The sequence below is a fragment of the Triplophysa dalaica genome, chromosome 25 (assembly GCF_015846415.1).
Source record: "Triplophysa dalaica isolate WHDGS20190420 chromosome 25, ASM1584641v1, whole genome shotgun sequence".
Lineage (NCBI taxonomy): Eukaryota > Metazoa > Chordata > Actinopteri > Cypriniformes > Nemacheilidae > Triplophysa > Triplophysa dalaica.
Window position 1 is genome coordinate 1,610,349 of NC_079566.1, and position 25,565 is coordinate 1,635,913.

The window sequence follows — 25,565 nt, forward strand, 5'->3', positions numbered from 1 at the left end:
TACAGGTTGTGGGAAAAAAGAAAGTCAACAAAAGTCTTTGGTACCTTCATATAATGGGAGCATCATTTTTAGTGATACAAAGATATTTGTGGAAAAAATTACAAATCAAATCTGTGAATCTCAAAAATATTCAACATAATGGGTCAATTTCATGGGTCATGAACATGGATGTAATTTATGGTGAACTCAAAAGGAGTGAAATTGTTAAGTATATTGTAATTTTGCTGAAAAATAACGTGATTCAAATAATAAAGAATGAAGTTAAATCCACAAGATCAGAAATGTACAGACATCACTGAACCGTAAGTCACTTTGTGGGGATCGGTACAATCATTTCTCAGCACATGTCAGTACTATGTTTCCATGTTAAACAGAGATGACGTGAACAGAGCTAGAATTGCATAGTGTTTTCAAATCTTACTGTGTAATCTGAACCAACTAGCCTTTTGATGTATTAACATTTTGTTTTTTAACATATTGACATCTTATAATGACAATAATGATCATTATCTTTTTAAATAACCAAAACCAATAATATCAAAATAATCCACACAATTTAAAATTCCTCAGTGGTCGTGATCTCATTTAAGTGCATATTTTTTATTAAATGTTGATAGAATGGGTTAAAGGAATGTATCTGCAATACTAATTATATTACCTGATAGAAGAAACACAAAACAAACCGCTTTTTTGCAATCTTTAAACGCCACTAGAATTATGCTAGAATATACATGTGTGACAAATTCGTAAAGAAGACGCTTTAAGTCAACAAAATGTTAACTGAGCAGTGAAGATCAGTTAAAATTCATACATTCTTCATCTGGTGCAAACGTTGACGTTGAAAAATGACGGCAAATGAAAACAAAGATTTTAACTTAAGGCGATAATAAAATATGTAAGTCATAATACAAATGCTGTATATGGCAAAGCATTTTCTTTTATTAATATTCAACCATGTCTCTGTCAAGATCTGTTTCTCAGCCAATCCCAAAAAAGAAGGCTAACAATCACACGTAGTAGCATTTAGTGGACAAACACAGCAACACAGTAGCAACATTCCATGCCCCTCGTAACACAAATAAGAAACTCAAGAATCTCTGTGGGAGCAGGGTGGAGAAGTCACATAAAAACCAAAGAGTAAAAACGCAGCATAGGAATCATGTAGAAGGCACAATCTTCCCTGACACTATGACAACCCCAAGGAACCGTAGAAGGAGACGTAGACAAAACCTCACAGACTGCCAAAGATGATGGGAAGGATTGTGTGTGTCCTCAATCCTGGGCTGAGCAAACCTCTGTGTGACTTTCAACCTCCAGATCTGGAGCACAGTGGCATGCATGACTACAAGCGGTTTGTGGAGTCTCTGCTTCTGAGCTGCTCTGATGGTCAGGAGTGCCCTCCTTTGAGTCAACCGCCTCTTGTTGTGACCCCTCTGGGACACCCTGAACTTTCTTACTCAGCTCATTGCGTTCTATTTGTAAGGCCCGACAGAGCTTTTCCAACCGCTGCACCTTCACTTGCAGGCTTTCAAACTCCTTATCTCGTAGTGTTTTCTAGGCAGGCACAAGGAGAGAAGACATAGAACGTTAAGCTATCAGATAGAAGCATAACAGAAAACTAATCGGCTTAAAAATGTAAACATTTAATACAATAATCACCTCTTCTGCCATCTCCAGCAGTGCTTTGTTACTGCTCTCCCATCGTGATCTGTACATTGTTGTTTCCTTCTCCAACTTCTTAATCTTCTTCGTCATCTGCAGCCCGATAGAAGCACAAATGAATACACAGAGTTCAGTTGAAACTTTATACAATAATGTCTTTGCACAAAGTCTGTCTATTTCCTAATCATCACTTTACCTTTTCCATCTCCTGTTTGAATGTTGTGAACACTTCGTTGCTTTTGGAAAGCGTTGTTTGAAACTCTTCAAATTTCTCTGTATACAGAGATAGCTGGAAAAGATGAAATAAAGACAGCTTAGATTTATTTTATAAATTGTAAATATTACACTTTGATGTGTACAAGGAAAATCACACCTGCACTAAGGTAAAAATTACATTTTCTTATACTTGTAATTTTTATTTATTTTATTTCTTGTCAAACGCAATATTGTACGCATAACTGTCTTCAGAGGGGTATGAGCCCTGAAAAATGAAGCGTTATGTTATACACCGCGGGTCCCCTTGCATTGGATTCGCTACGTTGTTTCTACAGTAGCCCTAAATGGACAAACTGCTATTAATTGATTAAGTCTGTCCTTCGGCAAAGAAGCGGAAACATGACGACATTTTAGTCCTGTGTCAGCAACAGTAGTGCTTCAAAAAGGAGGGGCAAATGTTGGAGTGAGCCATTGGTTGCAATTCACAACCTCACCTCTAGATGCCGCTAAATTCCATACACTGGACCTTTAAGTTTTCTCACCTGTTGTTTCAGATGAACTTCTTGCTGTTTCATGAGCTCACACATTCTATGAGACTCAGCAGCCTCTTTCAGGAGCTGGAAGAGAAAGGAGAGAACACAAGAATCGTAATTAGCAACGGAAACCTCTCAACGAGTTGAACCAACTTATCTGCACTTATCTGCATGGATTCACAGTATATCATATACAGTACATTCATCCACTCAGAATGTCCTGAATTTCTGAATTCAGCTGATCACAAACAAAATAACGATCTGAAAACCCACAAACTCCTTCTCCTTCTGGTGGCGTTCCTCCGAGTCTTTGAGCAGAGCTTGCGCCTGGTGAAGCTTTGCATCCACCAGCTGCTGCTGCAGGTCCTTGTGTTTGAACACTTTGTCAATATGCTGGGAGAAAAGAAACAGGGGATTAATTCCAGCTTTAACACTCATCTTCAGTTCTCTTATCTTCCGACCTCTCACCTCTTCTCTGAGCTCATACTGTTCAATCAGCTTCTTCAGCTTGTCAGCCAGCTCCATGTTCTCCTGTCTCAGGTTGGCATTCCGTTCATTGTGCTGCTCCATCTGGGCCTGGATGTCATTCAGTGTTACCTGGAAGTGTGACGTCACTTCCTTCCTTTTCTCTTCTTCTAGTCGGGCACGTTGCACACCGTCCTCCTGCCAGGCAGAGCAAGCAAGTGTTACAAAACAAGTGTACTGAGGATCTGAAAAGCTACACATTTGAATGCCTTTTACGAGGGTTTCACAAACCGCTACACACTGAATTAAAAAAAGCCTGAGTGAGATTACTGCACCTTCAGTGTGCGATTGTGTCTCTGCAGCTCTCGGCAGAGGCTCTCCAGCTTGCTACGAGCCAGGATGGCCCTGCTGTGCTCATTTCGTAAGTAGTCCTTCTCCTGAATGAGCTGAGTCTGCTTTTTCTGCAGGGCTTTCATCTGTTTCTGAGCGTTGCGATGCTCCTCTAGCTAAAGCAAATGAAACAGAAGCATAAGTACAATTTGAAGAGCTGAAATTCAATAAAAAATACAGTAGCTGATACAAAAACAAAGAAATCTTGTGATTCTCTATTCCAAATATAGATTCATAGACTAATAATAAAAGAGGCAACTGACTTCATAGCACAAACAAATTTATATATTATTAAAGATGACTTTGTTTTCAAACATATGGATGCCCATAAAAGGCATAAATTATGAAAATATTATTGTTGCACAGCAATTACTTAAGATATCATTTACAGAGTGTACCGTGTGTAGTGTACAACACTACTTTAGTGTCGACATGAGTATTACAGATTTATATTTATGTACAAGTGAGATATAGTGTTTTTCGCAGCGTGCTTTGAAAGATTGTTGATTATTTCAAAACTGGAAGACTTTTAATATGGGAATTTCCTGCCAAAGCGTTTGTCAAATTCTATGGGCTAAATCAGCAGAACATTCACTTCACTTAGTAAAATATAATAGAAAAATGTATTGAATACAAATATTTTGAAATAAAAAACATGCATTGTGCAGTATATGTCAGCTCTAATATAGTTTGTGTGTGTCTTATCCTTTAATAACAGCCTTGTGTATTACTGCAAAAATGGGCCAACACGTTCAACTAGTCAATTTGTGAAGTCAACATGTTCTTTTTATACACACAAGTTTTGCTATTTGTTGATCAAAACCCTTTTGAAAAAGCAAAATCTTACATTTATTCCATATAAAATCCGCCAGCTGCTATAGCCAAACATTGTGACTGCTTTGCTCAATGTACTGTTTTTCGGGAGTTCTAGCACTACATGTACATTTACATTTTAAGGGCATTTGGCAGACGCTTTTTTCCAAAGCGACTTACATTGCTTTATCCTATACATTTTACATAGGTATTTGCAATCCCCTGGGATCGAACCCACTACCCTGCGTTGTTGACGCAATGCTCTTACCACTGAGCTACTGGAAAGCACTAGTATTGCATTTTTTCAAAGTACATTTTTTTCAAATGTGACTATCTGTGATATTTCCTCTTTATACAACCCATAACAACAGATTTGTGTTCATAATAATGTCTTACCAGCTCAGCATACTTCTTGCAGAGACCAGCTAGTTTCTCTTCTGGAGTGCTGAGAGTGTTTAGGGTCTGCATTAGGAGAGTTATTTCCTTGCCTACAATACAAAAGTAAAACATTTCAGGTTAACACATATTATTACGATATCAGATCCACAATTTTCACCTGATGTACCTTGCAGTCTTGTGGCACCAAGTGATAAAAACGCATCTGTTTCACATTGTCGAATTTAATGACAGTTTTTATAAAGGACTTGGTGATCCTATTTCTATACACAACAGAGAGTAAAACACATCCCTCGCTTGGCTTGTTTTGAAAACCTTTACCAGCAAAAACTAAATAGACCATGATCTACATACACCACAACAGATTTTGATCACACTTTAAATGGATTTAGGAGCGAAATTAAACAATAGTTAAAAAAAAGTTCTTTCATAGAATATATATGATGACCTCTGGTGGTTGCGTGAAGGTATTTACGTTAAAACACAACACATCATTCTAGCCAGAATAAAATAAATAAATAATAGGAAATAGATGAAACTGGCTTTGGCTTTTACTTGCCTTAATTTTAGTTTATTACGAAGATAATTTGCATCTTGTGTTTATGATGGGAAATAAGATGCAGTAGACTTTACATAGGAAGCACACTGACACTTACCCAGTCCTTTTACTTTCTTCTTCTCCTGAACCTTTTTCTGGTCTTTATCCACACATCCATTAACATTCAGTTTGCTTTCCTCCTGCTTGCCATTCTCCCTCTCAGACAATCCATTAACATTAACAGTATCAGGTTGACCATTAGTCACCACTGTGTCCTCACTGGCACCATCCTCATGGCAGTAAGTGCTGAGGATGTCCTCCAGCTGTCTGCTCAGTTCATCCACCATGTCGCAGGAGGCAGCAGGTGCTCCAGCCTCCTTTACTAAACATGAATGAAACAGAATTAGACTTATTAGTGCCAGACATGTGATATAAAACACACAAAAATAGAATATTTGGACCCACTATAATGTTCATACAAAACAGCCAGTTTCCTTGTCTGTTGACTTACAGCTTTCACCTGTTTGTGTGCTGTCTTGCTGTGGAACCGATTCTTTGCTCTTGGTCACATCAGTATTATCTGCACTGCTGTCAGCTACTGGATCCTCCATCTCTCTCCTCTTTATTGCTGAAATGCAAATACAAACGGAGTCACCTATGAACACAAGTGAATGATCTTCAAACAGGCGTTTTCACTTTATAACAGCTTACAATTTCCGCTTGAAAACACAACTCATTTTAATTGTGTATTGTATACGAGATCAAACCAGAAAGTAATTTACTTAAGGTTCATTACACGTCATTAACTACGTAGATTAGCACATAACCTATTGAGATGTCAGTGCTTACAACGGCTTCTAGAACCTCCAGTCGGCTATACACCTGCTTTAACAACTGACAAGCATACACAAACAGAGACAACAAGTTACCTTAACGAACTGTTTGCAATTGTACACAAATAGACAAATAAAGAGCTAAATTAAGAGCTGTTGTTGTATCTCGCCAGACCAGATTAGCAGTCAATGCTAACAAGACGCACAGTAAGCGTCTACTAAATGTCTACATGCGATGCGCAGTGTTACAGGTTCACATAACTTTCGTGAGAGATGTTGTGATATAAGTTAATAGTATTTAAATTATACCAGTATCTCAGTTTGGTCCAAGAAAGCACTTCAAGTGTTTGAGAGCACTCTTCTCCCTTCCAATTGCGGTTTCCAACAGATCCCGGAAATGCCTGATTACACTCGCAGATGATTGGTCGAGTCGTGTCGAACATCCGGTGTGACTCGGAGTGGTGGGAAAACACCCGCCAAAGCAAAAGACTTCGATCTTTAATGTTGCATTGCATGTATTTATTTATTATATGTACTATCTGGTTTGTGATTTTTTACTATTCATAATAATTAATAAAACGGATTAAAATATAAAAGTGTGGTTTAAAATTTGCAGACTAGAATATAACCCAGAAATATCAAACCCTTTCGAAAAGTATTTTTTTTTGTAGATTAATTTCCATTTGTATAATCAGTTGTTTTTTAAAACTAAAGTCAAAATGTAAATTCACAAAATTAGACTGTTTCATTGGACGCACGTACCAGCCTAAAGTTTTCTTCAGGGTCTGTGTTTTTAGTTTTAATATAAAGACTTATTTTATGTTGGTTTTAATATATGTAAATATTTATTATATATTAGGCTAATTGTATAAAATTAAATTAAGGCTAGTTAACACTTTTAGATTCTTTGCGAAGTTCTACCGGAAGTTCAGTTTGGACCAAAAACTTTTATGTTATCGTAGAAACTTGATACATTTCGTTGCATAGTACTTGTACATATGTAATGACAATAAAATTGAATCTCAATCTCATCTCAATCGTCTATTAAATTATATATTATATTAATTGGATATTTGGGGAAAACAACTTTTGGCGGAGCCTTAGAGCCTATAAGTCTAAACCCACATTTTGCCATTACATTTGTGTTTTTGCAAAATAATACAACAGTGAATAATGAAATTATGAAAGATATGATCTTATTAGATTCCTTTGCCTCCTGAAGACACAGAAAACATACAGAAGAAAGCTCGTAAACCATGCATCTTTAATTCTTTTTATTTGTTTCTGGACAAAAAATTCGTCAACATTTGTTCAGAATTGTTAATGTATATGTTTGTGTGACATGTTCCGTTTGTATGTCCATCACCATTCATATCGTCGGTAAAGTCAAGTCAGTCACAGTATAAGTTGGGCGATTGTAGGTAGAGGAGGAAAAAAATATTTAAATATAAATACATTTACAAGGAACAAAATTACCAAACCAGGATACAATATCCACCTGGGCAAGTAATGTATGAAAAGTACTCAACAAACATGTAGCCTTGTAAACATAAGTGAGTCAGCATTACTAGACACAGCCAATCATTACGCATTGGCTTTAGATTTGGAAGAGACAAAAAGTCTCAAGAATTCAACATCTACAAGATCTAGGACGGAAGACCATAAAGACCCAATTCAACTTGTTTGTGGCCTTTTTGTAAATATGTCATGTTCTGCACTTCTTAGAAGTTATTTTCAATGAGTAAAGAACAGTGCTAGGACTGCCACTTTAAATTGTGCCAATGTAGCAATGTAATCCATAAATTCCTAGTTTAAATGTAGTTCCCAGAGGTACACAGATTGTATGACACCCAGATTTGTTTCAAAGTTGGCTTCGAGAACAAAAGGTCTGCAAAAAGGCCTGAAAAGATTCGATTGTTGTTGTGCTACGATTATCCACAGAGGGGAGCCAGACTTGGAACACAGCATAGCTGGGTCTACATGGCGAGCTAGAGCGCTCATAAAGGGGAGCGTAAAGATCTACATACTCAAAAAAAAAAAATATGCAATGCAAATTGCAAACAATTGAGCTCTTCCTTCAATCATATGTATCCTCAGTTCATCTGTAACAACAGAACTATTTTCAAAAGAGAACACATGTGAAGCAAACAGTACACACGGAAACAATATTTCAATGTTGCATCGGACTTTTTTAAAGTATGAATTAGTCCAGCACAATAAATTAGGCATTGTTATCATCATACCTTTATCTTGAATTTACCAATTTGGTGTACAAATAGCAGACCGTCACATCTTTAGTGAAACTATGGCAGACAACGTAACCTCTAATTTATAAGATAAGAAAACAGAGCAGCAATATTTGCACAAAACATGTGCACATTCAAGTAAATAAAAAAAGGAAAAAAATCAAAGACAGATCGATACGCATCAGCCTCTTGTCTTTGTTGGTCTGATTGGCACTTTTGTGAATAGGAGTGCATTTCCGTCAGGAGTTAATTTCTTTGCTTTTGAACTTGATATGAACCCACCCAGTGGTCTTGTAGACCACTATATATATATATATTTTTTTTAGTTTTTAGAGCATAGTTCTGTTTCTCCTCAGTCTTATTTCTCCTGTTTCTCTGGGGTGAACAAAGCCAGACTGTGGCATCCTTGTTTTGAGATGGATTTCCAACGCAGTGAACGTCATCTAGTAAATCACAGAACTTGGGCATGAACAGAAACAGAACCCTGTGTGGAGAACATCTTGATACTGCTGTTTAAGTACACATCAGATCGTGGTGAGGTATTTTCAAAACGCTTACAATTTCGAAAAGGTTCTCGAAGTACTGATGAGGAACCGCATTTGACGAAGAAAAAAATACTTCTAGTACAAAGAACTGCACCAAAACCAGAAACTCACTCCTCTGAAGGACATATGCCGACTGCCAGAACAGCGTTATCTACACTTCCTCTCTCTCCTCACGCATCACCCGTCAGTAATAGTCTCACCATGTTCTCGTGGATGCAGGCCCTCCCATTTTAAATAAGCCCCACCCATTTACTCAGAGAAGCACCTTTCAGTCGGTGTATTGTAGAGGAAGAGGGAAAATGAATCCATAATGACACATTTGAAGTTTACCCACAGGTTTAAATTTCCTCAGAGACCACAAGTTGTATATGGAGAGGGAGGTTAATATTTAAACTTTTCTCACTCTCTTTTTAAAACCCAAAGTCATTATTCAGTCCTGCATCAAGCCTTTCCTCAGGGAAATTGATCGAGACATCTTAACTTTTAAATTGAGGCTTTTAGTGCATGAACTCAAAGTGCCAAAAGGTAGAACAGGCTAACATGAACATTTCTGTGTATGAAAGTTGCAAACGTAAGAAGATTATGGAAGTCATTTTGCTCTTGCCGTTATGCTTTGTACTTGTGTATGTTCATGAAGTGTATGCTGGTTTTGTGTGTACAACGTGTGTGCAAATATAACTTTTATATATCATTTTTTTGCCCGGATAACTTATTATTATTTAAATATGTATTCCTTGCCATACCTACAGCACCTGCAAAACAACAGAATCCAGTACTACTTGACTACATAAGTAATGGCAAATAAGATCCGGTTTATTGTTGAATTTGAGCAAAAGATATGGCAAGGGATACCAACAGAACACCATGCAAAACCCTAACAGGCACACACAGAGGGCTGAACAACCATCTGACTCTACCAGAACCCCCCACCGATGGCAATGTGCTCCAACAAATGACGATAATGAAAGAAAACAAAGTCCAAGAGCAGAATTAAGACCATCGTGTGCAGCTCCAGGCCCTCAGATATGTGCTTATTTCCCCAGATTGCCTTTCAAAATGAAAGCCTTTAGATCAAAAGAATACTTATTTATAACACTCCAAACCACGAACATTCTACAATTAGCTATTTCTCCTCTCCTGGCAGAAAACTGGGCATTATCTTCACTACATAGGGATTAAGTCACCCAAATTAATTAATTAGTTAGTTAAAGGGATAGTTCACCCAAAAAAAAATTTGGTCACCCTTTTTGTATTTCAAAACCTGTATGATTTTTCTCTCCCATGGAACACAAAAGAAGACATTGTCTCAAAATTGGTTTGATGTCCATACAATGGAAGTCAATTGCGTACAGTGTCTTTCTTCAAAATATCTTCTTTTGTGTTCTGCAGAAGAAACTCTTACAAGTTTGGAATAACACGAGGGTGAATGTAAAAATAAATAACGTTTTGGGGTAAACTATCCCTTTAAATACTATACCAAACGTTCAGCCTTAAAGTTAGGACATTACTGTACTATATACCTGGATTATTTCAACACAACCCACCACCACGTCAAAAAGTTTCCCTGCATGGTCTGAAATGATTTTGTCAATGAATGCTAATAAGCAAAATGAAACCGCATGAGAAAACCTTCCAACACCTCAACCAAAAATAACAACAACAACCGTAGAGTTTTGTCCATAAAGCATAAGCGTGTATATCAAACACAACCAGGCCTGTTTAATCACCAGGATATGAATAGCGAACAAAAAGATCGAATTCTACAACTCAACACGGATGAAAATGATGAAACCAGAATCAAACGAACCAAACCAGGATCAAAAGAAAGATGGTTTTCTGATTTTGATTTGATGACTAAACAACTCTCTTATCTTTCAGAAAAACCGAAGCATACTTCCCCTTAAAATAAAAGACACAGCGCCGCGTATTCTACCTGAGGGGATGGTTATTTAGCTGCATCATCGAGTTGGGAAAGAAAAAGGAAAATAAAATCCAGCTCATGAAGCTGGGTGTGAGGAGGCAGTTCCTCTGCGCGAAACACCTCAGTGTTTACATAAATCAGTCCAGGTCGCGATTTTATTTGCTTGGATGTCAACCGTTGTGCCATGCGTTTCCGACGTTTCAGGACCGATACGGAGTGCGGGGAAAGGTCAGGGGGTGGTTTGGAGGAGTCTGTTGGTAGGTTATAGCTGGAAGCCCTCCATGGGAGCTTCCTGCTGTGGAAACAGGAACTGCTGTTGGTTTTCGTCCATCTGTGGAGCCAGATTGACATCTTCCTCCTCGACTCCAAAATAGTGCTCAATTAGGTCGAAGGCTTTCTGGTAGATCTCCTGATTCTCATGACTCTGTAAGAACTCAATTTTGTCCAACCCTGGCAGATGAGAAGTCACAAAAAGAGATTATTAGGTGCCTTAAAATACTTTATTATTGTCACGTTATGAATAGAATTAAAGGGCTTGTTTACCCAATACAAAAAATCTTTAATGGTTTACTCACACTCAATTTGTTACCAACCTTAATACATTTCTTTGTTTGAAAACAAAGAAAGATATTTGAGAGAATGTTGGGATCTGAGATTTTCTGGGGCACCATTGACTACCATTATATAGACAATATTCTTACTGTTAAACTACCATTAAATGCAATATTATTGTATTTTTTTTTGTTCTGTTCTGTTCTGAAGAACTTGGCAAAAGAAACAGTTCTGGGTCAACATTGACCATCGTAAAAAAGTTTCTGCTATGGTAGTCAATAGTGCCCAAGATGCTAAACAAAGAAATGATTTCAGGTTTGGAACAACTTGAGGGAGATTACATGACAGAATTTTCCTATCTGGATGAACCATCCCGTTAACATTGGCTTGTCAAACTATTCATATGAATAAGTCTATGAAAAATCCATGTATTTGGAGGATAACGTTACCGTAGGCTTCCTCGATGAGACTGCAGTACGGATTTAGGCCGCTGCCGTTCTGTTTGGCCTCCTGTTCGCCCAGTCTTAGGATGTTCTCCAAACCATTCAGAGACACCAGCACGATTTTAGAGTCCATGACCGTCAGGAGATCACAAAGAGGCTTAATGCAGCCCAAATTTACCAGATACCTATAGAGAAAAGACAGTGAAAGCAATTTTTTGTCTTAGGAAGTCAGACAACGTTTTTAGGACAAATACTTGATCGTTACAATTACTCATTAAATTATGTTTTGACAAAATACAATAATGTCATCATTTATTCACCATCTTGGCATTTTTGGTAACCAAAATCTGTTGGTCCCCCTTGACTTCTATTGTATGGACCCACACAACCAATGAAAGTCAATGGGGACCAACATTTTTCAAAATATCTCATTTGTGTTCAGCAGAAGGAGGAAATCCGGTTCAAAATAACACGAGGACATGTAAATAATGACCAAATTTTTGGGGTGAACTATTTCTTTAACTATCCGTAAAACTGCAAAGCTCCACACAGCCGAACCAAACAGCTGGATCGATGCCTGGACCAAAGAACGTCGTCCAATTGGCTGGTTTTCACCAAGAACTGTTCCCTGTTAAATCTCTCTCAAATTGCAAGCGGTAATGTAAATAATAAGTGCTCTTGTTGAAGTAATCACTCAGTACATTTCACAAGCTGATTGGTGTAATGAAGCACCGCATTGGCACCGGCGGCGGAAAAATGCTATTAGTGCACTTCTGGTCAAAACTGAAGCTGTAATGAACACTGAGCACGCTGCTGCTTTCAGACTAAGCGACCTCATTAGACAGCATGGAGACATTTCTGAGAAAGCTGGACCGCACTGTAATTCAATCTAGATAAACAGCAGAAGTAGACCCGGGAGAACAAGGCTGCATCTCTAAGATTAGCACTCGCATCATGGCGAGCCAAAAGCCATTTGAGAAGACCTGACGCAGCCAGACGGCGATTGTGGTAACGCTTTAAATAGGCTCTCGTGACAAACTTGTGACAGAGCTACCTGAAGACAATTTATATAATAGGGCTGTCATGATTATGAAATTTGCCTGACGATTAATTGTCTTATAAATCATTGCAACTATGTCGATTAATTGTCTGTTTAAGAGATTTGACATTTAATTCTCATACATATCTCAATGAGTGTGCAGTATGTTTCTACGTCGACATTGAACATTTTTTATTATTTCATCATTTCCTCACACTCTTGTTATTCCAAACTTGTATGACTTTCTTATGAAGAACACAAAAGAAGATCTTTTGAAGAAGGTTGGTGCCCCAACGAAGTTGACCCCCGTTAACTTCTATTGTACAGACACAAACAACTGAGACATATCACAAAATATCTTCTTTTGTGCTCCACTGAAGAAAGACTGATAAACAGATTTAGATTTTTTTGGGAACTATTCGATTTAGATATGATATGATTTCCCATCAAATGACCCCCTACACCGCACACCAGAAGCTCACCTGATCTGCTCGGGCGTGCCACCTGACGTGGCATTGGTGATCGCCCACGCCGCCTCCTTCCTGGTGCGAAACTCTGCTTTCTGTAGGATCTCTATCAGTACAGGGAAGATGTTTGCATCTATTACCGCCTAAAGGGCGAGAAAAAAACCCAGAAGATGAAATCCCAAAATAACCCCCAAGTACACATTTGTCAGTTTAAGGGTGCAACCGTGACCCTGCCGTGCATGATTAACAAGCCGAACCCTGCCATGGATGGCAGATGTTGAGCGTGGGTAGGGGCGCACCTGAATCTGGCCTCGGTTTCCAGCTGTGATGTTGGAGATGGTCCAGCAGGCCTCTTTTCTGATGGACTCTTTGGCACTGCTGAGCAGGTGAAGCAGGCACGGGAGAGCCGAGCAGTTCAACACCACCTGCAGTGAGGGCGGAGCGACAGAGAGCGTGAGGGAGAGTTGAAAGCAGATCATCAGTCTCCCGAGCCTACAGCTGGAGATAATGAAACATGAAGACCAACAGAAAAACACACACCTGGGTCTGAATATCATCTCCTGTCACAATGTTTCCAACAGCCCTCAGAGCGGGAGAGGCCACCTTGTAATCCGAGTGCCTGAGGTAACAAATAGAAGTCATCAGCTAACACTACAAGATCAACATATACAACCACAAACAAGGTTAGAGTAGAGTCGTCACGATACCAAATTTTTGACTTTGTTACAACACCTAAGAAAATAATTTCGATATCAATACTACATAATCGATACCATGCAAAAATAACATGAATGAAGTAATTAAATAAAAAATGATGAAATATAAATAACTTAAAATTCTGCTATTTTATTTTTTACTCTCACAACTTACTTATTTAAAAATAACATGTCATCACATAGACCTACATATGAGTGTCAGGTATCAATCTATGATACAGTCCTAAACGTGTACCTGTCTCAGTGTTTGCTGTCTGCTAAGGTGAAACTAAAAAATAACTGTTTAAACTCATATGAATCTACATAATTACTAGCTAAGACCTTAAAGCATTGTTTAATTCATTCCCTTCAATGCATTACAATTCATTAAATACATCACATAATGCATTCAGACATGAACTAACAATAAATCTCTTTTGACAGCATTTATTAATTTGTTTATGTAACTTAATACAAATCTAGTTGTTTATTTATATTAGTTCATTAATAAATGTTAACGAATATAACTGTTAATATTTTAAATGGATCGAAATATTGATTTAATAATTACATATTTATTAAATCTGTTGAACTGAACCATTAAGATGAATAAATGCATTAGATGTATCAGTACCCATTATTAGTTCATGTTAGCCAAGTAATTTTTTAGAAATGGAACCTAGTTGTACAGCGTTAGCAATGTTGGTAATGTCGGCCTGTAACAAAATAAATCAAAGCATTATTCAGGCTATTGTTATCATTCACATACGCAACCGGTCACTTTTAAAGTTCTGTAAATGAGTTGGGATGTCTGTTGGTGAAATGCTTTGCGAAGCTGATCATGTTGGCTCTTTTGGTTTGCAGATTTTGCACAGACGGACATTGCACTTTGTCACACACTTTAACTATAATGCCCCTTTGCGCATGTGCTTCACTGACAAGCCGTGAACAGACGGAAAAGGCAAGTATTTTTTCTGCCATGACTTTCATTTTCGTTGTCACCCTGAAATGTGCAGCGCAAATACGAGGAAAGAAAGTCGTACACGTCCACTGACTGAAGATAGCGCTGATGTACGGCTGGCGCAAATGAACGCATTTCAGGATGCGTTTTCTCTGAAACGTGCGTCATTTGGTAACGTTACCAAATAAATGAGTAATAGGTATCATTTTAACAGAAGGGAATCGCGGTACTTTTCTAGTACCGGTGTATCGTGCAACACAATTAGAGCGTTTACAGATATAAAAAATAAATATAAGCACAATTTACATTTATGCATTTGGCAGATGCTTTTATCCAAAGCAACTAACTTTGCTTTATCCTATACATTTTACATAGGTATTTGCAATGCCCTGGGATCGAACCCACAACCTTGCGTTGTTGACGCAATGCTCTTACCACTGAGCTACAGGAAAGCTCCGTTTCTGCAGTAATGGTTTTGCATTTGGATTTTGCATTTGCAAAATCTCTGATTTTCATATGCAGACTCACATAAGTAGTTCCACCAGCCTCCTGCAAACTCCTGAATCAATAACTGCCTGGATTTTTTCATTGGGTCCATCTGAGAGATAGGACAAAGCCCAACAAGCATCAGCCAGCAGGTCTGGGTCACTGCTGAACAACAGACGGGACAGCACAGGCAAGCAAGGGGACACCTACAGGTGCAAAAGATAATTAAAATAACAGGTGTCAGAGAAAGGGTGTCATTTCATTTAATGCAATGAATGGGTGCTCCTACTGTGGTACACTGATGCCCGAGACCTTAATTAGACATGTTTAAACAGGCATAATCAGACTGCATCTGTACATTACGACTGAGAAAACTTCAGCTGCATTCGAGTGTTGTCAAGGGAAAGAGAAGAAACCCGGGCGAACAGAGACCTTCTCAAAGTCTGGAGCTGGACTCTTGCCTCGGCAGAGGTTGGACAATGCCCACACAGCATTCCTTGTCATTGTGAGACGAGTGGATCTGGTCAGCAGCCTGAGGAAAACAAAAAGAAGTATTTTTAAGAAAACATATCTATCATTGCAGTGAATGTCAACATTCTTTTCCGCATTACCTCAATCTGATTGGTTAATCATGACATAGCATACGCGAATAAAGACAAATTAACTGTACAAGTCAACCTCGTTCTTACATAGCTGTGCTGTGACTCATACTATTCTAGACAAAGTACAAAAACAACACATTTTTGTCACATTACCCTTATTTTAAAGGGATACTCCACCCAAACATGAAAAATCCCAATTTCTTTGTTTAGCTTTCCTAAATTCTTCCAAAAATCTAATTTTGTGCTCCACGGAACAAAAAAGATTAAAAAAACTCCTACTATGGTAGTCAATAACCTAGTTTCCATCCCTCTGGTTTTATTTGCATATTGAAGTTTCTCAGCAGAAACGAGTGATGGAAGCGCTAAATTTCGAGTTTTTAAGCTTGCTTGAGGTGGTTTTTCATTTTTGAGAAAAAGGGTTCATGCGAATAATGGTATTATAATGGTATATATATATAATGGTAGTTTATAAGAAAGTGATGGTTGACTAGTCCGATGGAAACAGTGCATATTCGCAAATGTTTTTTGCGATATACTGCTTTTGCGCATAAACTAAATTCGCAACTTTGTATGGAAACCTGGCTATTGATTCTGCATTGTTATTTACCCTGTGCAAAATTATCTAGCAACAATGACAGTGAATGTATATTATATTTTACTACTTGCTATTTCTGAGTAAATGAGTACTCACATTAGTAGAGGTGAAAGGATATTACAGTTTAACACATAATCTCTGCACACAGCACTGTCTCCGGCAATGTTTCCTAAAGCCCAAACAGCCTGGGGCACAAAAAGAGATGCAATAGGTAAGTACACGTACTCACTGGAAACAAACTATAAATATTATAGAAATAAGAAGGGCTGCACAAAATGTGATATGGGATAACTTATTAAATAATGTAACGTGATGTGCAAAACGAGTTTGTAAAATCTAATTCGTTCATAGTAAAATCTGAAAATTAAATACACCATAAATGTACAATACACCAACATATCTTTATAAAGAAAGCATCATTACAATGTCTACAACTGAATAGCCATGTTTGATGCATAACATAAAAACAAATCTGACAATGTTATTGCAAACCATCATGATATGCAGATGTGATTTTTTGCAATTCATAAATTCTTGTTCATACCTGTTCCTGAACATCTTCAAACTCAGAGTCGAGGAGCTCGATAAACACGGGTACAGCACCGGCCTCGATAACAAACTTTGTCTGCTGAGATGTTCCGGATGCGATGTTGGTCAGTGCCCAAGCAGCCTCGAACTGAGGAGATACACACTTTCACTGATCTTTGTTCTCTTCAATACCTCAAAACGTTACATCCAATAAAAATACTTCTGAATTGTGGTTGTTAAAAACGAGCCGCCATGTTGCTAGGGTATAAGTTACTAGGTTGTTGCCAAGTGAATATTTTGGGTTTACACAAACACTGGCGATTTGATCTTAGCAAATAATACCATTTAATTTGATGAAACGGTGTTGAAAACTGAACAAATCTCACCTGTAATGTGCAATTGGTACTTTTCTGAAGGAACTCAACAAATCTGTTGACAACCCCTTGTGTGCTGATCACTTCATCAATAGGTGGATTAGGTTCTGCCCAACACAAGGATGAAGTTAAAACTCAAGATTCAAGGACTTGAAAGAGTGTTGAGGTCCAGACACGTGTTTGCCACAGATACCTTTCGAAAGCAGTTTTCTGAACCTTTGTGTTGTGACCAGCTGCATTTCAGGATCTTCTGAGAAAAGCATTTCAACCATATCCCTTGTAATTACTCCATCCTACAAACACACAAGAACACAGTTTGCAAACTAGGTCTGGATCAATGACCTTAATTTGTTTCAAGTCAGGATTTGCACCTCTTAGAGCTCGAAATCAATAAGTACTTACTGAATTAAAGAGTCAATGCGCACTACTAACAACAGTCCCAGAGTTACCTCAGTCTTTGACTGATGCAATGAGATAAAAGTAAACTATGCCATTGGTTTGAACTTACTCCAGCTGTGGTGGAAGTGACATCAGAGTCCATGAGAGGACTGTCGGTCATTCCCCCTTCTTCACCAAGTAGCTCCACATTTCTCCTCTTAAACAGCTGCCAAAAGAGTATGAAAATGAAATCAATGGGGCAAATTAAACCATTTTTTATCTGGCTTTCCCTGACAGCACAGGACAAACAAGACTGATAATTTTAACCCAAAACTTTGATGGCCCCAAAAATATTTTCTTCTCTGAATATATAATAAAAACCATTGCTTCAGAAATCTCTTAATTTGTTCTCGACTTTGTCCAGATTGGATACAGAATATTGATTAAAATATAACAAGATTTAAAACAAGTTTTTTTTTGGAGACGTATGTAATAAATGTTTGATTTGGTTAAAATGGTTTCAATTAATGGTGAAATTAATGCTCTATTATTTGATTAAATTCCCATTTTCTATATTTTGTGTCTCTCTTTTCAAACATATTTAGTACAAGTATACAAAAAGTTTTTTAAAGACAATATATTTTTCCCAATAGTTCCCATTATTTCCTTCTACTTTGTTTTACATCTATATTTATATATTGTTTATCTTGTGAAAATCCCCTTCACCCAGAAAAGGAAAAAGAACATAGAAAGAAGAAAAACAAACATTAGAACCACTACGTTCATAAAAACCTTTAAACATAAAAATATTCTCATGTTCGTGTCAAACTCTTATAATGGCACTCGTTTCTTATCGATTATTCACAAAATTTCAAGAAAAATGCTTTTCTTTAGATATTTGGGTAACACTTTCCTTGAAGCTTGTATGTATAATGCATTATAAAGAGTTATTAAAAGGTAAAATGCGTTATAAATGTGTGTTGTAATGCATTATATATAGTAGTAAATAATTACAATAAATATAGTAATAATTAAATTTTTATGTGTAGTGTAACAATGAATTGCTAAGTGTTATAATGCATTAACAGTAATAGCAATTATTTATAAGACATTACAATACATTAAAAGGTGCATTACAACGCTTTAAAACTACTTTTATAATGCATTATACATACATGCTTCAAGAAAAGTGTTACCGATATTTGATTCAATTCAAAGTTTTTTTATTTAATACATTGTACAAATTTGCATTAATTAAATAAAAAAATTCATTCTTAAATGCACAGAAAACAATTCAATACGTGGTATAATTGCAAAAAACGGAACCTTTCTTCGGACTACAGAACAAGTAGCCTGGGAATATAACGGATGAAAGGTATATAGATGGTAGAGAATGAACTTTATATAGTGAGCGAGGAGGGTGAATACATAAAATTGTTTTGATTCCTCATCGTATCCTAGGGGGTGGAGCTAAGATGTGAGGAAAGAAAATGAGGATGCACAAATAAGAACACCCTGGGGTGTTTCTCAAGTCTTATATGACAGGGAAGTTTTGTGTCATCATAAACAACAGAAAATCTTGTCAATCTCTCAAGAATTAAATGCCACACATGGTGTAAGTGACAACAGTTAACACAGATGGAAAGAAAATAACTGAAATAAGGTCATTTTGATTTCATTTTGAATATGTAGAGTTAAAACCATATGTAAAGTCACCTGTTGCTCTCGTTTCTGTTTCCTCAACTGAATCCCTTCCTCCTCTCTCCTCCGACGCATCTCCTCCAGGTTGAGTGCTTTGTTCTTGTAGCGGTTCATCCTGAAATTATCCTTCGCAGGACTCGCTGAAGGCTCTGCTGAGCAGGACAAACCAGAAACTGGTCAAATATCAATTGCGTGTTAAACGTTTAATAATTTATAATTTCAAACCATACAATATTTCTGTTAGTCGTGTGGCTGAAATAGCAAGCAAAGCTTTTCTTCATACTTCAGGGCATGTTTATTCAGTGCATTGTGTAAGAATGCAACTTATGATGCAGAGTTAGTGTGATACAGCCAATAAAAATTAGGGATGCACGATAAATTATCGGCCATATTGGTATCGATACACTAAAATTTATAAAATTTAGGCCGAGATATTATAGCTGATAAATCATTTCATCTGGTTAAACTTCTTCAGCTGCACGCTGCTCACAGCTAAAAATACATTCCATTACTGTCTTTCTGTAGTGATCCTTCACTTACTGCTATTAGCAAAACATTGTTGATTTAGGTAGTGTATGTAGATCTTTGTGTAAATTATAGCAAAAAAAGCATATTGTCTGAATCAGACTGATGTCTGAATGCGAGGAAACTCAAAATGTTCAAGTGCCGAATTACGCATGAAAAGCGCGAATTATTTGCGCAAGTTGTGGTTGTAGGGAACGCTCTACTATGATTAAATAATCGTCTCATCGCAATTAGTTTGACCTCATGGCGGTGATTTCAGATCACCGCAATGATTGCACATCTCTCCAGAAAAGAAAAGGGGGAGCTGTAGCGCCCTACATCCATTTATATTTTGGTTTCAAACCAGACGAAAAAGGACAACCGAAAGACATTGATACCGGAACATGTTGTTTGTGTAAGAGAGAAATAGCCCCGAAACCCTAACACCACAAACTTATGGAAGTGAAGGATGCTATTCTCCATGATTTTAAAGGAATTGCCTTTTTTTGCAGCCACTACAGGCATGTGGTCCAGTACTAATATGACCCCTTACATGAGCTTAATATGTATTGTTTATTTATATTTACTGCCAGGAACAACTTGCAAAAGATTTAATGAAATAATAATAACAATGTGTGAAATGATTTCATGAACAAACAATTTTTTTTGAGAACAGACAATTAATCGTCAAGCCCCAAAACAGACAATTAACCGATTTCCTAATCGTGACATCCCTAATGTGTCCATTAATAAAAAATTCTGGGTTGCTCTGGAAGAACTAAAATTTGTTTCTTTTTAATAAAAAAATGCCAGAAATGTGTAAAGTAGGCTTGGTACATGATATTCAGGGGGAAAGCATGAACTAATGGTTACCTTGTTTTCTGCTCTTAGCAGTTGTCCACGTTTTGCCTTTTGTTTCAGTCTTAGGGAAGTTTATATTAATAATTAGATACTGTATATCGGCCAATATATCAGCTTATCGGCTTCAAATGCTAAAGAATTATCAGTTATCGGCAAAAATGTACATATCGGTGCATGCCTAATAAATTTGATAAACTAGATTTCTCCATCAATGATCTACTAATAAGTGCGAGACCTGTACAACCTGTTTGGTATGGACAAAGAATATATTTGCGCTATATTTGCTCCGTGCCATCTTCAAGAGAAGACATAGCGCCCATGAACAAGAGGAAAACTAATGTTTAAGCACGTAGCCCATTTCACCCTGCTACCCTTCAAAACGAAACAATGAACGGATGAGAAATTGTTTGAGCAATCTCAGCAGCTATCTTCATGTTCATTACTCACTCCATTCTGTTTGTGCTGAGCACTGCGCACTTGGACCGAGCCATCGGGAGTTAGTTAGCAAAACCACTTTTATTGAGGACGTCTAAACACTGTTTGCATGAGCAAGCAGCGAAAGTAGCCTGTCTCAGCATTTGCATGGCTTGGGTGTGGAGGCGACTACAAACGATGACTGGCTAAATCTACCTAACGCACAGCGGGGCGCAAATGCATGAAGAACCTCGGAGCACAACTGCTGATCTTGAATCAGGCCTCATTTCATCTGTATAATCTTATTCTTAAGAAGCTATAAGAACAGAAATAACTCCAAATCAGCACTGGCACCATGTGAAGGTGCCTCCATGACCTTTAAACTTTAAAGATTTGCACTTTTGTAGAAAAACAATTTTTGGAAGTTCAAGCTTTACGGCTGCTGATAACAACTCGGTTTGTCTTTATGTTTCATATGCATACCTTTCAATGTACAGTGGTTGCACATCAAAAGCAATAAGGTCACAATACCGCCGAAACATGGCGGTAATGATTTTAAACATATGTACTAGGGATGCACCGAAAGGAAAATTCTTGGCCGAAACCGAAAACGAGGAAACCAAGGCCGAAAGCCGAAAACCAAAACACCGAAAGAAATTTGGCCAATTATTAGTACCCTTGCATTTATGGCTATTACTGTGTACTAACTTTACTAACTTCACTAAATCAAGGCATTGCAATTGCATAAATATTAAAGTTTCAAAGAATAAATCAATTACAAATTATGCAAATATTTATTTAGCACATTGCAACAATGCACAGTATAAAATAAAATTCAACTAAGATGTTTAACTTGACCCCACTCATGTGTATATTAAATAATAATGTACAGGTCTACTGGCCTGCTGAAAAGTTGTACAATTAAATGTTCTCTCATGAAAACAAAGTGCATTTAGGTCAAGTGCATTTTACATTTTTCTCTGTAGGACTACTACAAGAAAGTCTATTCAGAACAAGTGCAACTGCTTAAAGATACAACAATATTTTCTCTGTAGGCCTTCAACATCATAATAGTGTATCAAAACAAAGACTCCCATAGTCCATGTGTTAACTGTAGAACGTTAACAACAACAAATGGACCAAGAACTGCAGATGTGAAAAGTTGATAATAAGTAGCGTAAGAATAGAATAACCAACTTATTCTGCCGTCTGAAGCGCTATGATGTTCAGGAACGGAATTTGGAGAAAAACGTGTTTAAAGTTAAGTTATGAAAATAAAAGCCCAACAGTCCAATATCACAATTAAAAATCACTTTACAGTGGTAAGAGACTTACTCTAATAACAATTTAGTAAAAAAAACAATTCCTAGTGTTGAAGTCTATAAAATTACTGTACAAAACCGTTGGAATAAAACGAAAGTAAGGAAAATGGTTTTCGCCATTATCACTACACAAGGAAAGTGACAAACATTACGGACATCAACTAATAAGCAGTGAAGCAAGTTTTACGCTGTTTATCATGTGCATAGTGTCTGGACTTTTGATCATCTCTTGTATATTTTGCGATCGCGGTCCGGCTCGCGTGTATATATATTCGGTGGCCGAATATTCGGTGCATCCCTAATATGTACCCGGTTTCACAGACAAGGCTAGTCCTAGCCTAAAATTTGCGCAGTCTTTACTCAAAATTGAAAATGTCAGCGTCATTAAATTGTCCTAAGATGCACCCTAGTAACGGTTTTTACTAGAGCATTTACTTAAATATCCTAATATAACTAAGGCTTAGTCAGGGTTTAAACTAAGCCCCGTCTGTGAAACCAGGCCAAAAGGTATAATTCAGTAACAAAAAAATGATAATAATAAATAAGGCATGATTTTCTACTAGATATTCTCAAATCATATTGGCTTCTCTTTTTCTTAGCAAAACATGAAATGGTAATGAGATTTTTAAGGTCTTGTTTCATAAAAACGTTTAAAAATAGCCTTAAACCTGTCAGACCTTTAAAAGAAAGAAAAATTGGATGTTGGTGAAAATCACCAAATATGGTTCATGCATCAGCTCTAAAGAGAAAAGACATCAAATGACTCAGTTTTACAAATTTAGATTGCATGATAAGCAAGCCGTAGCTCTACACCAGTTCAAGTGCTCCATTACTGACATAGTTGCCCATCACATGGGTCTCACAAATAGCAGCGTGGGCCGTGCCCTCTGAACAAACTATTTTAAAGAACCGTGTTTGCTATGGCTTAAAGACACAGCTTTGGCACAAACAGCGGGGGTCGTTCTGGAACCTGCTTTGAACTCAAGTTTTAATGGAGTTTAAATTCGGTAAAAAAAATCAAGATAAACAAAAATTAGGTGGTGAGCAAGTACACAAAATCATTTTTTGAGACTGTATCCTTATCAGAATCAGAATCAGAAAGAGCTTTATTGCCAAGTATGTTTGCACATACAAGGAACTTGTTTTGGTGACAGGAGCATCCAGTCCACAGAATAAGCAACAACACACAGACCATCAAACAATACAAAAAACAGTTACACAGATGATTTAAATAAGGGCCTATGGGTATAAAAATAAAGAAATACAATACAATAAACATAAGAGTAAAGTTATGTGTGTATGTAAATATGTAGGTAAAAAATAGAATAGACTATTTCAGTAAAAGGTATGTGTTATATACAGCAAGATGAAATATAATTTACAGAAAAAGTTGTATAAAAAATAGATATTGTATTATCTAGGACAACACCTATCAAAAAGAGGATAGAATCTTATTCTAATTAACAATGGTAAGCTTATAATAAAACATATTATAATTTGTGCTGCAAGGTGGGTTTTTGCAGGACTTTCAATTAGCCTTCAACGCACAATTGAGATAAATATAAAGTAACATGCATGCATCTAACTGAGATTGCAATAGAAAAGCAAAATGTATGGCTTGCAGCAATATAAAAAGTCCATGAACAACTTAAGCAGTTCGAGCGATCGGAGAACAAAATGAACCGATGGTATCGATGGTATGGTACCTTTTATTCGATCACTTCAGTATCAAAAGAAAGATGAGAAAGTGCTATTTTATAGGAAAATCTGTGAAAGTGAGGCGGCACTGGCTGCCAGGAAGCTAAGGTCAGCATACTCGCATTGCAAACTAAAATGCCAATGTGTGTGGAAAACATCCATACTAGAATCTTAAACCATGCCAGATCTCCTATGAATTTCAATTGTGATGATTCTTTGAAATAGTATAAGACGCGATAGCAGCATCAGCTAGACATCTGAGCTCATCATTCCTGTCCAATCCTCTTCCTCCATTCAAACCATCCCAATTCAGTATCATTTAAACCCGGTGTAACATTTAGCAGGCCATGTTTTATTACACATTAAAATGGTTAAGATACAGAGGGTGCATTTCCAACATTTAAACTAAACTTCAATCCTTCTATAATTTATCGATAAAAATAAAATCAGCTATTTGTGTCGACAAAAGGAAGCTAGAAAACTAGCAGATAGAATAAATAATTGATATTCGAGTATTGTTTACCTGAATACGTTTTGATTTAATAAACATTCTAAGCTTAAGATTATAAGTCTTTATTTGGGGTGTCGCAAAGCGATGCATCCTACACAAAGGGCACCTTACAACGAAAAAGTTTGAGAACCACTTCACTGGACTATATTGATCAAAAACGCTGTCTAGACAGTCAGCTCATTAGGGCTCAGTGTGTAGCGTATGGGCATTTCCTGATGAGCACCAGTGTTGACTCAAACATTGCACGATTTCATAACGACTGACTGCAACATGACAAAGCATTTACAACGGAGCCACGCCTCAAACACACCTTCAATCTACGACAGACCCTAACTAACCCAACAATAACTCGTTTGATGACTATTATGGTTCACATATTTGCTATCAGGTTCCTTGGAAAGCATATAACGCTAGCAGATCAGTATGCTAAGCTAACTGGCCCTTTACACTCATGGCTTAACTGACATGATGTAGCTCATCTCGGGTTTACGCCTACAGATCAACTTCCCGAAAGATGCTAATAACAGAATGAACGCGACAACAAACAGCATAGGTTGGATACTTACCCATCGTGATTTCTTTACTGATATACGCGTTAACTGGTAACACCAAAGCTGAAATCTCAACGCTCTTTTGCCTCTCCGAGAATTTTCTCCTCACACACAATATGTCGGCGAGCTACGGCGAGCCAAAGGAGACAAACCTAATGACAGCGTTTCTAATTTGTGTCCTACGACACGAGCGAGCGCAGACGGCCAACTCAGACGAACAGTCTCGACATCTGTCTGTGTGGAACAAGGTCATTAAACTTTACTAAAATTAAAACTTTGTAAAGCTTTCTGTTCATTGATTTCACATCAAATATTGGCCTGGAAA

The 25,565-nt window shown here is 37.3% G+C and overlaps 2 protein-coding genes across 5 annotated transcripts; both read right to left on the reverse strand.

The window, feature by feature from the left end:
- Nucleotides 1–579: 579 nt before the first annotated feature.
- On the reverse strand, nucleotides 580–6,243 carry txlna (taxilin alpha). 3 transcript variants are annotated; one of them, XM_056740921.1, is made up of 11 exons: nucleotides 6,156–6,243; nucleotides 5,534–5,641; nucleotides 5,132–5,395; nucleotides 4,476–4,567; nucleotides 3,212–3,382; nucleotides 2,880–3,074; nucleotides 2,685–2,804; nucleotides 2,421–2,495; nucleotides 1,859–1,951; nucleotides 1,660–1,755; nucleotides 580–1,554 (listed from the first exon to the last, which is right to left on the reverse strand). In XM_056740921.1, exons 2-11 carry the CDS (start codon nucleotides 5,622–5,624, stop codon nucleotides 1,273–1,275), a joined length of 1,479 nt encoding a protein of 492 aa, XP_056596899.1. In that variant the 5' UTR covers nucleotides 5,625–5,641; nucleotides 6,156–6,243; the 3' UTR covers nucleotides 580–1,272. The 3 variants fall into 3 exon arrangements, with proteins under 3 accessions (XP_056596899.1, XP_056596897.1, XP_056596898.1); XM_056740919.1 differs by having other exon boundaries at nucleotides 5,525–5,641; XM_056740920.1 differs by having other exon boundaries at nucleotides 5,525–5,668; nucleotides 6,156–6,231.
- An 862-nt stretch (nucleotides 6,244–7,105) lies between these two features.
- Nucleotides 7,106–25,396, reverse strand: kpna6 (karyopherin alpha 6 (importin alpha 7)). Of its 2 annotated transcripts, none has more exons than XM_056740917.1 (14): nucleotides 25,256–25,396; nucleotides 19,395–19,531; nucleotides 17,809–17,904; nucleotides 17,494–17,593; nucleotides 17,313–17,407; nucleotides 16,943–17,074; nucleotides 16,495–16,583; nucleotides 15,634–15,733; nucleotides 15,244–15,407; nucleotides 13,600–13,678; nucleotides 13,359–13,484; nucleotides 13,075–13,202; nucleotides 11,560–11,738; nucleotides 7,106–11,008 (listed from the first exon to the last, which is right to left on the reverse strand). In XM_056740917.1, the coding sequence occupies exons 1-14, from the start codon at nucleotides 25,257–25,259 to the stop codon at nucleotides 10,821–10,823; spliced, it is 1,617 nt and encodes a 538-aa protein (XP_056596895.1). In that variant the 5' UTR covers nucleotides 25,260–25,396; the 3' UTR covers nucleotides 7,106–10,820. The 2 variants fall into 2 exon arrangements, with proteins under 2 accessions (XP_056596895.1, XP_056596896.1); XM_056740918.1 differs by having other exon boundaries at nucleotides 19,395–19,528; nucleotides 25,256–25,379.
- Between the last annotated feature and the right edge of the window lie 169 nt (nucleotides 25,397–25,565).